We start from the raw sequence: 14,369 nt of genomic DNA on the forward strand, positions 1-14,369 counted from the left end.
GCATCTGCACAGCCACTTTGCCATGGGTCAATATTTACCCTGCGTAACAGGCAGCATTACCCAGGGTACGGCACGTGCTGGGCGTGCTGCTGGACCAGGGCCGCCTCCGGGCTTGGACACCAGACATCTATTCTCACGGCTGTGGGGGCTGGGAGGGAGCCTGGGATCACAGCGTCTCAGGACCGAGTTCTCTGGGAAGGCGCTGGTGGCAGGGGCGGTGGGGGGCGGGGGGGAGGCTCCTGCCTTCTGGTGGCTTCTTGGCTTCTGGCGGCGTGATTTGCCTTCAGGCTTTCTCCCTATGTGTCTGTCTCCAAATGTCCTCTTTGTATACGGACATCAGTCATACTGGAGGAGGACTTGCTCAACTCCAGTGTGGCCTTGTCTGAAGGACACCTGTAATGACCTTCGCCCCAAAGAAGGTCACATTCTCAGGTACCGCGGGGTTAGGACTTCAGCGCGTGATTAAACCGATGACACCCACGAGGGCACGGGGCGTGGGCACCGCACTGTGTCTCAGACAGCTTGCCTGTCATCCCTGGCTGCAAACTGCCCACTTAAGTCCTTGTCTTTCAACCCAGCAAACGGGACCAGCAGCCCCCCCGCATGCAGTAGGAGGCTCCCTGGGGGCCCTGGCACCTCCAGTCTCTGTGACTCGGGCAGCAATGTGCAAGCCTCTCTAGGCCTCTGCTTCTTCAGCGACAAAATGAGGACGCGATTCCTCCTTTCCAGACAGCCACGGAGCAAACTGGATGACGGACAGGAAAGTGACCGGTGGCCCTGGGTGCTTTAGTAGGACACGCACCTGTGGCAGTGAGCAAAGGGTGCTGTCCCTGTTTGGAACCTCTTTCTGCCGCCCCCAACAGAGAGCGGGCTCTTGGAAAGAGGTGGGTGCCAACATCATCTTGTGGGTGTGTTGGTGAGGGAGGGGGCTCTGTTGGCTTGTGAACTTGGCCCCAGGACACTTCATGCCTTCATTCTCGGGTGGCTTGCCCAACTTTTGGACATTATTCAGCTTTCCTTTCCTGATCATTAGGACATAAAACTACACCATACATTTAACAAGAGAGTGTACTCTTGATAGGTGATGCCTGAAAGATCACGCAGACTGTGCTACTGCTGGGGACAGGTGGGGACAAGATGAGGAAGATGGGCACTTTGCCAGGCCAGCCAGGAACAGGGGTAGGCAGGTGACTTCCAGATTCCCCTTGCCCCGGGGGCTGCCAGGTCCAAGAGGGGACAAGGACAAGTGACCAGGTGATCAGATAGAGCACAGGGTCCTAGGGGGATTGGGGACCCACACAGGGAAGCAGTACAGGGGTGGGGGAGTCAGGAGGGCTTCACAGAGGAGGCGCCCTGCGTGGGGAGGCCTGTCCAGGAGGAGGGGTGGGGTGGCCACCGAGTATGTGACTACCTGCTGATGCCAGCTGTCGAGAATGCAATGGTGTGAGCTCCTGACCGGGCAGACCCTGAGGTGCCATCTCTACAATGATCAGAGCTGACGTGTGACTGCTTTGTGCAATTAACAAAAATGGCAACTTCGTATGGCCCCATGTTCTAGATCTTGAGCCCATACAAAAACACACTGCCAGGCCAGTGGCTCTCACCCCAGGACAGACTGAAATCCCTGTAGTGCCTCTAACACAGACCCGTGCCTGGGCCACACCAACCGCATCCTGGGGTCTGGAAGTCACCTGGGAAGGACCCCTGCAGAGGGCTAGCCTCCTGGGCTCTGTGATTTCTGGGGCCCCCAGTTCCTGGTCCTCGCATAGGGAGGGGTGGATGAGAAGCAGCAGGGCATAACGCAGGGGTCAGGGGTTTTGCCGACAGGCTTTACTTCTCCGCAAGCCTCCTGAAGCCAGCTGCTTACCCCATCCTGGGGTGTGAGGGCGGACGGAGGCACCCGCCCTGGGGCGAGTGTGAGCACCAAGCCCCTTCCCTTGGACCGAGTGAGCAGAAGCCGTGGCACGGGAGTCGTTGGGTGGGACCCACGGTCGCGTTTCTCCTGCTGGGAGAATGCGTGCCGCCATCACGTCTGTTTGCAGCGTCCCCCCTACGGGGCGCCGTTTCCCACCCCACCCCTGCACCTACAGCTTCATCGCCTGCCGGGACTCTGGCCTGGCTCGCGGGGCAGCCAGGAGGCCACGGCCGCGGCTACCAGGGCTCGCAGCCCCCGCCCCGGACGGGACGCGCGTCCAGCGCGCCGCGCGAGGGTCCCGCGAGGGGGCGTCGCAGGCCCCGGGGCGCCCCCAGGGCGCCTCTAGAGCGGAGGGGCCTGCTTCTCCCGGGACTCACACAGTGGGCGGGGAGACGCCCCCAACCCCGGCTCCCCCCAACTCCCCCCTTCTACCCCCCACCCCCGGGGCTCAGCGCGCGACGCTAGCATTCTCCACGCCCCAAGACACGGCCCAGCGGGGTAAACTGAGGCTCGGCGCGCAGCGGGGCGCCCAGGTCACGCGGCCCCCCGGCTCAGCGCTCGGCCGGGCTGTCGCAGCGCGGCCGCCGGAGCGCCGCGGCCCGGGGCGGGCGGCGCAGTGCGCAGGCGCGGCGGCGGCCGGGGACGCGCTCGGGGCGCGCGCGCGCGCGGGGCAGCCGGCGCCCCGAGTCGGCCCGCCGCGCCCCGCGCCTCCCGCCCGCGCCCGCCCGCCCCGGCGCCCCGGCCGCCGCCGCATGGCGCTGAGATGGCGGGGGCGCCGCGCGGCCGAGGCGGAGGCGGCGGCGGAGGCGGAGGCGGCGCGGGCGAGCCCGGGGGCGCGGAGCGGGCGGCCCGGCCGGGCGGCCGGCGCGGGCTGCGGGCGTGCGACGAGGAGTTCGCGTGCCCCGAGCTGGAGGCGCTGTTCCGCGGCTACACGCTGCGGCTGGAGCAGGCGGCTACGCTGAAGGCGCTGGCGGTGCTCAGCGGGCTGGCGGGCGCGCTGGCGCTGGCCGAGCTGCTGGGCGCGCCGGGGCCCGCGGCCGGCCTGGCCCGGGGCTCGCACCCCGCGCACTGCGTGCTCTTCCTGGCGCTGCTCGTGGTCACCAACGTGCGCTCGCTGCAGGTGCCCCAGCTGCAGCAGGTCGGCCAGCTGGCGCTGCTCTTCAGCCTCACCTTCGCGCTGCTGTGCTGCCCCTTCGCGCTCGGCCGCCCCGCGGGGACCCTCGCCGGCGCCGCTTCGGGGCCGGCGACCGCCGACCAGGGCGTGTGGCAGCTCCTGCTGGTCACCTTCGTGTCCTATGCCCTGCTGCCCGTGCGCAGCCTGCTGGCCATCGGCTTCGGGCTCGTGGTGGCCGCCTCGCACTTGGTGGTCACGGCCACCTTGGTACCCGCCAAGCGCCCGCGTCTCTGGAGGACGGTAAGTGCCGCCGCGCGCCCTTGGTCCGGTCTGGGGCACACCTGCCCGGGAGGGATTGGGGACACTGGAAGCCCGGTGCGCATCAACTGACTGGGAAGGTGGGGAAACTGACACCCCGAGTGTGTGTGTGTGTGTGGGGGGGGGGCGTTCAAGGTCACTCAGCGAGCTGAGGACGCAGTGGGGGGCTGCGAGGGCCCGCCTCTTTTCCGAGTTACCGTCCACAAAGCGCCCCTGGGTGTGGGGCGTGGAGACGCGAGCGTGGAGAGGGCAAGGATTGGCCCAAGGTCAGGCAGCTGGGGAGCGGCCAAGCAGGGCCAGATCCCGGTTTGCCGCTCTTTGGCGGCACACATCCCGCAGGAGGGACCGAAAGTGGGCGCGCGATCGGCTCCGGGGCGGGCAGGGCTCCTGCTGGCTGTGCGCACAGCTCTGGGCGCCTCTCCAGCGCGCCTGGACCGCGTGCAGAGTCCCCCTCCCGGCCTGCAGCACCCCAGGGACGTGGGGAGGGGACGAGGATTTGGGTCCTCTCCAGTCACTCTGGCACCCATTACGGACCCGTCTCTGGTCTAGAAAGATACGTCTGCCAAGGTCGAATGGGGCTTTGGTCCTTGCCGTCCCCGCGCTGCCTTGGCCTGACCCAGGTTGGCAGCGCCTGAACTTTGTCACTGCCTTCTGGGCGGACTGGTGAGACACTAGCGGGAACAAGGAGGCTGCCGCTTCCCCCCGGGCTCCTCCCTGGGCCCCAGGACCCTGGAGGCAGATGTCTTTGCTGTGTGGGGCTTTCAGAGCCTGGCAGGGGTGGGGGAAGTGCAGCCCAGCCCAGCCCACAGGGGCTTGGAGGGCCCCGAAGGAGGGTTTTGTTTCTGTCTCTGGCGGCGTTTTGGCAGGAGGGTGGGGGAATCTGATGAGGTGGGCGAGCCCATCCAGGGACAGAATGTGGCAGATGGAGGAGGTGGGGGCGATGGGATGAGGGGAGCTGGACAGAGCAAGCTTGGGAAGAAGGAGGAGGTGAGGGAATCAGACAGGGGAGTCTGGGGGGGGCGGTGCCCAGGACCAGGATCCACCACCCAGGGACCGAGGGATGGGGATGCAGGGACCACCCAGGGACCGAGGGAGGTGTCCCCGACGGGGATGCAGGGGCCCACATGGTCAGAGGGGCTGTGAGTGCAATGCTGGACCTGCATTCAGGCCCAGAGAGGCCAGCACGTGGCGGGGGGTGGGGTGGTGAGGAGGAGGGAAGGGGGGAAGGGAGCTGGCAGAGAGGCTGCGGTGGGGGGGGGGGGGCCCAGGAAGGGGCTTGTGGAGGTGGGGAGGAGAGAGGAAGAAAGTAGGGGTGAAAGCCAGAGACAGAGGTAAGGCAGAGAAAAGGGAAGAGGGCCAGAGGGCTGCCTGCACGCAGGGAGGGGAGGGGGTTCCTTCCCACAGGGCTCTCCAGCACACCTCCCTCTGGCCTCTCGTGGGCAGCATGTGGCCCTTGCTTGACGGCCTCAGGAGGTGCTCCTGAACCCCTCCCCCGCAGCCCTCCCCCCCCCCCCTTGGCTGTCTGGCCCCCACAGCCAGGCCCCCCAGCGCGACAGCCTCCCTGCCAGCACAAGAGGGGAGGCCCAGCGGCCAGGTCAGCCCCCGGTGGTGCCGGTCCCGAGCTGACCTGGACAGGCCCAGGGCCAGGGCCACTAGGGTTCTGGGGTACCCGAGGTTCAGTCGATTCAGTGAAAAGCTGTACTATTGTCTTTTTCTGAAACAATTTTTTTTACGTAGCTTCCGCTTGTTCCTTTTAGAGAATTCAGGGAGAGGAAAGAGTCTGCAAAGGTGCCTTGGGCACAGGGAGCTCTGCCCCCAGGATGAGAGGGGCCCCTGCATCTGTGGGGGAGGGGAGCCTATCCAGGGAGCCCGGATCCTCAGGGGTTCCCGCAGCGGGGCAACGCACGCCCCCATCCATCCCAGGGCCTCAGTTTCCCCACCTGCAGGGCTGGGGCGCCGTTGGAAATCTGTTGGAACAGCTCGTATTCAGAGTCTTCTGCTTCCACTGTGTTTGGGCTCCTTCAGAATGTTCCTGTTCAAGTCTACAAACACTAGTGGTGGTGGCGATGTGGACAAACAGATGGGGAGGGTGCAGAGAAACTTTGGTGAGGGCCTGGGTGTCCCCCAGGTGTGGACCAACCTGTCCTGGGGCAGCTGGGCAGCCTGGCCTGGAGGCGGGGCGGGGAAGGTGGGACCCCATGTGTCAGGCCCGTCCCCTGCTTCTTGCCGATGCTCTCCAGTGTCCCTGCTACCCTGCAGGGTGGTCGCGTGTGGATGGTCCTGTATTCCTCGGGGTCTTGTTCGGGGCAAGCGGAAGCCCTGGGGGCTGGAGGTGGAGGCCCAAAGGAGGCTGTGCAGGGGTGGGGTGACTGAGGCAGTCTGTGCCAGGCTGTTGGCTTTACTGCACATGCATGGGGTGTTCTGTGTGCTGGGGAGTGCTGCTCTGGGCACTGAGGGGTTCACGTGGGGGCTCCCAGAGCCTCTGCCCCTCCTCAGGGAGGCTCTGGGGTTTCCTGCAGCAGCCCTGTTCTGCCCTGCTGTGTGGAGCTCTGGGATGTGGCTCATGTGCTGTGGGGACCCTGTGGAACCCAGGCTGGCCCAGGCTAAGAGGACCCAGGAGGCCACGACTGCACAGTTGACATTGGGGCTGGTGCTAGACCGCCTTCCCTAGAGGGGCGCCTGCTGCTGCCCTCAGGGCAGAAAGAGTTTAGGGACATGGTTTTATCCCCACCCAGCCCAGCCCCCAGGAGGAGCCCCTTCCTTCTTTGTGCCCCTGCTCCCTGCCCACTGGTTGCATCTAAACTAAGCAATTTGTTTTTATTTAACTGAGCAATGTGTCAGAATTGAAGGCATTTTGTTCCAGAACACCTGAGGTCTGCCTGGAGACCTGGGGCCCAGGTGGGGGTATGGGGGTGGGGTGGTGAGTGGATCCTGGGGTGCTGGGAGGGGTGAGGAGGAGGGAAGGGGGAGAGGACACATGTGCCCCCTGCTCCCGGTGGTGGCACTCAGGGACTCGAGGACAGAGTGGCCGCTTGGGGACTGTGTGTGTGCACGCCAAGGTGGAGGCCTTGGGGTGGTGGCAGGGAGAGGGGTGTGCCTGGAGGAGAGAGGCTGGCTCAGGGTGCCCCCACTGGAGGGCTCTGCGTGCCTGCCAGCCCCAGCTTCCTACCCCCCACGGACCCCAAACACCCACTTCTGGGCCAGGGTGGGGTAAGATTGCTGTAGTGGGCCCACACAGGGTCCACTGTGTTGTGCACAATGGTTTTGCTCGGTCGCCTATCCTCATAAGTGAAATCTATTCAGTGCACCCCTCCCCCTCTTCTGAACCTCTGATAGGACCACAGAAACCACCATCCCCTCGTCCTGGCGAAGTGGGAGTTGGCTGGAATCCCCCTGTGTCCCTCCTCCAATTCCTCTGAGCTCTTGGGGGAACCCTAGTGCTGCTGGCAAGGGGGCGCCCAGGCCACCAGGCTGCTGATGCGCCTCGTGCCCACCACCCACACGCCGGCTCTTCCTCCAGCTGGGGGGAGTCTGTCCCTTCCTGTGCCCCGCCCCCTTCCGAGCTCCTCCCCCGCCAGTGCTCCCTCCCCCTTCCCCTTGCCCTCATTTCCCTCCCCTGCTGGTCCCTCAGCTGCCCCGGCCCCCCTGCTGCCACACCCCAAGGCCCCTACCCTTCCCCTCCCTGGCTCTCCCCCCTCCCCACACAGCCCCCTTGTTCGGCCCCAGCACTGGCTCCCGGCCCCTCCCTCCACAGGCCCCGCCCCTGCCGCCCTTTGGTCACAGCTGGGCCCTTACCAAGTAGGGCCCCTCCTCCAGCTGGGCACTGCCCCTGCTGGACCCCCTTGACTTGGCCTCCAACCCCTGCCCCCCCACCCCAGCCAGGCCCGGGCTGGCCCCTCTCCCCACTGGTACTTCCCTCCTCCTCCCCCAGCTTGGCTGGGCCCTGTCACCTGTTTGCTCCCCTGCTGGTGCAGCCACCTGTCTTGGCTGACCCCTTGCTGCTGGGTGGGGGCTGCAAGGGGAAGACAGGTGGGTCCTCTTGCTGCTGTGTGAAGGCGTGGGGGGGGGTAGTGGGGTTCTCTGCCTTGGTGAGGAGTGCCCCCATGACAGCCTTCTTGTCCTCAGCGGCACCCCTTTTCCATAGGCCTCTGGTGGCTGGGCGGGGCTCTGCTCTTAGCACTTTGGGCTTCCCACCACCTGCAGGCTTACAGCCCTGAGCACTCTGTGAGCTCCCGGTGGCAAGGGGTGTCTCCCCCACGCCTCCAGGTCTGCGTCCTGTGGGCATTCCCCGGGGAACACCTGATTCACAGCCTGCCTGACCCCTGGGTCCCCTCCCCACAATCCGGCGTGTCCCTCGGATACTCACTTGTGTTGTCCTCCCCGCCGGGCCCTAACCTGAAGAAGCACCTGGGATGGCCCACACTGGGGGCAGCAGAATCTGCTGACCAGAAGCAGGGGCCTGGACGCCTACGGTACCCACCCAGCTTCAGGCCAGGGCTCTGGCCTGCTCCCCTCAGGGTGGTCCCATATGCTTTTTTTGCTGCCCCAGCATGTGCCAGGACCCTGGAACTGTGCGTGTGCTGGAGTCTGGCCCCACTGGTGGACCGGTGGAGGCGCCGGGGACAGACTGGGCACGCTCACCTTCTCTGGATAGCTCTGCGATCCATGCCTGGGTGCCAGCCCCCGGGGAGGGGAAGGGGGAGGGGGCCCACGGGAACAGGTCCTCTCTCCAGGATTTGCAGTCTGTAAGGGACCCCGGTCACCAACCGGGACTGCGGTCAGTGCTGGGGAGTTTGTGTGACCTTCGCAGGTGTATGGAGGGGACAGGGTGGAAGGAGGGCTCAGGGCGACTTCCTGAGGCCAGTGCTCCAGCCAAGATCCTGGATGGATGGCACTGCGGCTGCTGGGCTGGGCTCAGCCAGGGAGGTGGGCACGGAAGGACTCAGGTGGGTGCTGCAGGGCACGCCAGCAGTTCGGTTTCTTCAGAACACAGCACCAACGCCCTTCAAGCCTTTTTAGCTGAGGGGTCTGATCAGGTTTCTGTTTGGGGGCCCCTGGGGTGCAGTGGGGAGCAGGGGTCACATGAGTGGGCGTGGGGGCTGCTGCCTGGCCCAGACCAGAGTGGGGTTCTGTGGGGAAGTGTCTGCTTGCCACTGTCTCCACCTGCTGTGAATGCTGCCCAGCTGCCCTTTCCGGAACCCGGAGGCTCTCGGTGAAACCCTTCTCTTGTCCCCCACCCCCGACGTCTGGAGGGCCAGGGCTCAGCGCCCTGGGGGACAGGTAACTGTGCTGTGTTCCTGCTGACTCAGAGCCCAGAACCATCCTTGTTCCACTTCCCAACCCAGACGGGGTGGTGGGCTTGTGCGAGGGTGGGGTGCAGTTCCCGGCTGTGGGACCTCGGGCAGGGGACTTACCCCCGTGCCTCGGTTTCCTCCGGGTGGCTCCATGGCTCTGTAGGAGCGGATACGTCTTCAGGCACCTTTCGGTCTGCTGGTTGTGGCCCAGTGTTCAGTGGGATGAGAGCCACCTCTGGTCCCCACCAGCTGCTGGTGGCCTGGGACCTGCGCGTTTTCTCCGGCTCTGTGAATCCGCGTCTGGTCTTGGCCGAATGTTGGAAGAGACGCCCCGGATGCTGGCGGCAGGCCATCTGTCCAGACGGAGTGTCCTCGGGGCGTGTCCCACCACTTCCTGTCGGTTGTGGTTGGGGGAGGGGGGTGGCCCTGTGGCCTGGGTGACGACCCCTGCTGCAGGCACCTGGGTTTGCACCGAGGGGCTGAGCAGGCCGGCAGAAGGGACCTTGCACACCTGGTGGTGCTGGTCATGTGCAGCCCCAGGTCTGGCACACGTGCACACACTCGTACATGTGCACACACTCACACATATGCACACGTACACACCCACACACATGCACCCACCCTCAGTACACACCCACACGTGCACAAACTCACAGTACACACGTGCACACACACACTTACCAAGTGCACATACACTCAGACATGCATGTGCCATGCACGTCCTCACACTTGTCCATGTTCACACACACAAAGACACCCACCTGCACACACATGGGCACACGCTTGGAGGCGCTCGCAGGGCATACTTATATTAATTAGTAGTACCGAGTTCTGTCCTGAAGGACACGGGGCCCAGGGCCCTCTGGCTCCATGACCTCGGGTGACCTCACGGGGTGACTGCCCATGAAGTGAGCCCACTTGGGCTTTGCCTGGGTGGGGGGTCAGGTGAGAGGTTCGAGCGTGGGCACGAGTGACCAGGGGCGGGATGCCTGTGTCCCCTCCCCTCTGTGTGCTCTGTGAGTGCAGTCCAGGCAGGGCCAGGCCGTGCTTCTGGGGCTCACGTCCTGTGCTCCCCCATGCGTGGGGCGAGGGGTGGGCCCGTGTCTGCATCCTCCCTGGATCCTTCTCTGTTCCCAGGACCCTGGACCTGATTCTTCTGGATGGGGGGGGAGCAGTGACCCCGGGGCATGGGGGGGGCAGTGACCACGAGGTGGGGGGGTAGTGACCCCAGGGCATGGGGGTACAGTGACTACGAGGTGGGGGTGCAGTGACCCCGGGCTATGGGGGCAGTGACCCCGGGGTATGGGGTGTGCAGTGACTGGCTAAATTTTGAGGTGCTGTCTCAATAGGCACAGAATTATTTTTGGTTATTTTGGTGTGTGTTACTCCCCCTTCCAAAGCCCCCACCCCCCACCCCCACCGAGAATGTGGGCTCTCTGGGATGAGATACATCCAGCAGCTTCTTTCCTGTGTCACCGCCTGCCTCCTAAAGCCTGAGCATGACCCTGGGCCGGGTACAGCCACGTGCATGCAGACTGCGCCACCTTTCTTGGGAGAAGCCTCCGGCTCACTGGGCCGCCCAGGCGTGGCCTGCCTCACTGCGGGCAGTTCTGTCTGGGCTGGATAGTGCTCACCTGTGCAGGTGTTGTCCCAGAGGGCCTGCCGGATGGCTGTGGCCGTCTCTTTCCTGTGGGAGCTGTCTCCGTGGGCCCACTATGAGCGCCCCTGGCCCGGCCCAGGCCTCTTTGGAGGCGACCCCAGGATGGGTGGGGTCTCCGCTCAGCGTGGCCGGTGATGCCTCCTCTCCCCTCCACTCGTGGCCTTCATCCCAGGGGGGCTCACGGTGACCTGAGCCCACCTCCCTCCTCATTTCTGCACAGTAGGTGCTAATCCACGTGGCCACCATTTCTGGCGCACCTGTGGCCACGAGCTCAGATAGTTCCCGGGGAGAGTTAAAAATCCTGAATCCCGGGAAAATCTCCAGACTGGTGGGTTTGTGTCATCAGATGGGCTGGACATGTGAGAAAGACATGGGAAAGACTGTGGGAAGACGTGGGGACTTCTGGTCCCAGTGGTTGCCGTGGAGGGGGGAGCCCTGGGGCTCCCCAGGCAGGTGCCCCTACCCAGTCTTCCCCAAGTGTGCCTTCTCTCCAAAGATCCTGTCTCCAGAAACCTGTTTGAGGGCTCCCCTGCGCAGGGCGGGGATGGTGGTCTTCTGGCTGGATGAATGGCCCCGCAGGGCATCTGGATGTGCAGTGTGGGCACCAGCTTTGTTGGTGAGGATGCCTCTGAGATACCCTGACTGTGGTTGGTTAGAGCCCTCCTGCCGGGACAGAGCTGCAGTGTAGACATGGGGAGGGGGCTTCCCAGGAGGAAAGGGGAGCCGGGCTGGGGGACCGGCTGCCCTCAGCTGCTGGCTACACGTGGGAGGGGGTCCAGCCCCCTGGCAGATGAGGACAGAGGACTGCTTGGTCACCTTGACAGATGACACCGCAGCAGACTCCTTGTTCACGTTTGGGGTCTCTCCCCGAAGGTGGGAGGAAGGAATCGAAGAGGACGGGAAGATCTCAGAAGGGCGGTCCCTGTTTTCTTGCAATTTTTATTTTAAGGGCTGGGGTCACCTTGCGCTTCCTCTAGCAGGTGGGTGCTGGCCGCCTGCATGAGCCTCTCCAGAGGCCTCCGGTTGACTCTAATGGTCCAAGCGCCCCTCAGAGCCCGGTGTTCCCGGCTCCCTCCTGCAGCACTGACTCTTTCCCGACCTTGTGTCCGGCCAGAGGCCAGGGTCTCTGCCGCTGTCTGGATCTCACATCCAAGTCCGTCTGTCTCAACAGTCTGCTCACACCCCTCTTGCAGCCCTGCATTGTGTGCACTTCCTGACTCCCCAGGATTTGTCACTGGGTCCTTATCCCGAGTCCCCTTGTCCTGAGGCCATCTATCTGCTCTCAACAAGCCCAGCAGCACTGAAGCCACGGGACCCCCAAGGCCCATCCAGCCCCCCCCCCCCCCCCCCCCCCCCCCCCCCCCCCCCCCCCCAGGATCTGGGGATGGCTCAGTGGGAGCTGGAGTTCATGCCTGTTTGGAACGTGACAGTCACTCCTGGCCGTATGTCAGCCTCTGTGCACCGTGTCCTTCCTGGTAACTGTGGGCAGTGGCAGGCTTCGCCTCGGGGCTCTGTAAACTCTAGGAGCAGTGCCTGCCTGGCCCTCTGCACTCCGGAGTCACCTCGGGGTCTGCTGTCTCCAGGTGGTCTCCAGATGCTTCCCACCCACTCAGGGCCCGCACAGCTCGGGTCCCTGTTTGGCCTCCACGTTCCTCTTACCTTTGGCCTTCAAGGTGTGGCTCACCCTCAGCAGTGGCCTGTGGTTTTTAAAGGGTCGTCTTGGGTTAGGTTATTTATCTCGAAATTTTTCAGTGATCATGAAATTCAAGATGATCCTTTGGTCAGCACAGCCCGCATCACTCTGGTGCATGCATGCAGCTAACGGTTTATGTAACAAATACGTGTGCAGATGGGGAGTGTACCCTAGGTGGGGGCAGGGGGCCATGTCCTGTAGGTAATAGGGCTGGCCCGCAGGGGAGGCACCTGTCCCCGAGCTGTGGTGTTAGTGGCACGGGGAGATTTGGGAGCAGGCTGGAGGGGCCCAGGCTGCCGGGTCAAGGCCTGGCTCTGAGATGCGCTCAGAGAGGCCAGAGGCGGTGGCCAGGGAGGCCTAGTGGGGACGCCAGGCGATGAAACGCAGACCAGCGCACAGAATTCCTCATGTGTGGCAGCTGCTCACTTGACAAGGGCCAGAGAAGGTGGCCCTGCCAAGGGCGTGTGATCCCAGCTCGGGGCTGTGGGGGGGAGGCTGCGCTCGGCGAGCCCTTCTGTGTGCTCCCCAGTGACGGTGGATGTTCTGCTTTGCAAACTGGCTGTGGGGACACGAGGGGTGTGGTCAGCACCTGCACCAAGAGAATGACAGTGAGGCAAATGCTGGGAGAGGTCCCAGTCGTGGGAGACGCCGTCCGTTGTGGTGTCCTGTGTTTTCACTGCGCCCCTGACTGGCAGAGCAGATGCCTGGGGAGCCCCCTCCCGAGCCTCCCGGGGAGGGGACATAGACACAAGGTGGTCTCATGCTTTTTGATAGCTGCCTTCCTACCTTTGCCCTCCGGGTGGTGGCCCTTAACCTCCTGGCTAGATCTGGGGCTCTGTGGTCACTGCAGGAACCGGTCTCATCTCCACGTGCCAGACCCAGTTCTGTCCATTTTTAATCCACCTCCGGCTCCACTCAGAGCCTGTCTCCTCCAGTTGGTCACGGCCGGGGGGAAGGGGCCTGCCTGCCGCAGTGGACAGCTCCACCCCTCCCTGCAGGTGCCCCCTCGAGGGTCCGCAGGTGCCTCTGTGGCGTGGGGGTTCGCTGCTCACCTGGGGGCTGTGTGCACCTGTCTCCAGGTGATCCGTCCCTTTCCCTGAAGCGCCTGTCTCACTGGCTGTCTGCTGGGGTCCATGGGGCGGGTCTGCTTTGACCCACCGCCGCCTCCCCGGGAACACAGGAGGGGCCCTGGGCAGCTTTCCCTGCTGCTCTGGCCACTGGCGTGCTGCAGTCTCCGCCGGCAGCCTTGTGCCCCGCTGATGACCCAAGGCTGTGTCTCTTTGTTAACATCAGCATCTGCGGAGCTGACGGGGCGGGAACAGGACTTCTTGCTGAGGCAGCGAGCCGGGTGGTCCTGTGGTTCCTGTGCTCTGCGGTCAGGTGGGATCAGGACCTGCGATACGTCTGAGATGCTGTGCCCTGCCTTTTCTGCAGCGAGTGTTGCCATGGTGGATGGCTCCGGGAGGTTTGCTTGTTCGCGATGATGCTGGCTCCCTGACCGGAGACTGCTTCTCCGTGACCCACGTGCATTACCGGCACCGGCGGGACCGAGGGCTCTGCACCACTGTCACTCTGCAGTAATTCCCGTGTCACCTTGGACAGACCATTGGCCTCAGCTCCCGTCTGAGAAAATGTGTGTGACGGGGCTGGTGTGAAGCAGGGTGGGCCACGTGTGCCCCTGAGCTGAGCTCACACACACATTTTCACCTCCCAGAAGTGCTTCGATGTAGGTGTTTGATTGTCACCCCTGTTGGCTCATGAGGTCCCCGGGGTTCCTGGAGCCACTTGGCCTGTCTAAGGCAAGGAGACCCTGCCAGCCCAGCCTGGAGTGGGCACAGGTCCAAAGCCCAGCTCATGTTGTGTTTGAGAGGATGGTTGGATGGTTGGATGGATGGATGATGGACGGATGGTTGTTTGTATGGTTAGATGGGTGGATGGATGGATGAGTGGATGGATGGGTAGATGGATGGGTGCATGGGGCAGGTGTGCTGAGGCCGGTGCATGGGGCGGGTGTGCCGAGGCTAGAGGTGCAAGACTGCAGGGAGAGCTCTGCCCTCTCCCGCCCGGGGCTGGCACGTGCTCGGTGCCGGCATGTCTGGGGAGCCCATGTCTGGGCGAAGAGGGGTCTCTGGGCCCAGTCCCCTGTGGTACCAGGGGCTCCGGAGGTATGGGCTGGGGGCCTTACTCACTGAGCCCCCTCCCCCAGACCCAGCTGGAGGAGCACTAGAGGAACGGAGGCAGGAGCACCGCACAGGCACGAGGGACAAGGAGGAGCCCAGCGCTCCCGTGGGCAGCATCCCAGGGCGTGACCCAGTGACCTGGGTCGGGTCAGGGTTAAGGAGCTGTGGGGGCAGCAGCTGTAACATGCCTGTGGC

The 14,369-nt window shown here is 64.2% G+C and overlaps 1 protein-coding gene across 1 annotated transcript in view; it reads left to right on the top strand.

Moving 5' to 3' along the window:
* The first annotated feature begins 2,678 nt into the window (after positions 1-2,678).
* ADCY1 (adenylate cyclase 1) overlaps positions 2,679-14,369 on the top strand; it is a 106,941-nt gene continuing 95,250 nt past the window's right edge. Inside the window, exon 1 of the mRNA XM_042913510.1 lies at positions 2,679-3,329. Within this exon, the coding sequence (XP_042769444.1) occupies positions 2,679-3,329 (651 nt within the window). The remainder of the gene's footprint in view (positions 3,330-14,369) is intronic.

Source organism: Panthera leo, chromosome A2 (assembly GCF_018350215.1).
Source record: "Panthera leo isolate Ple1 chromosome A2, P.leo_Ple1_pat1.1, whole genome shotgun sequence".
Classification (NCBI taxonomy): Eukaryota; Metazoa; Chordata; class Mammalia; order Carnivora; family Felidae; genus Panthera; species Panthera leo.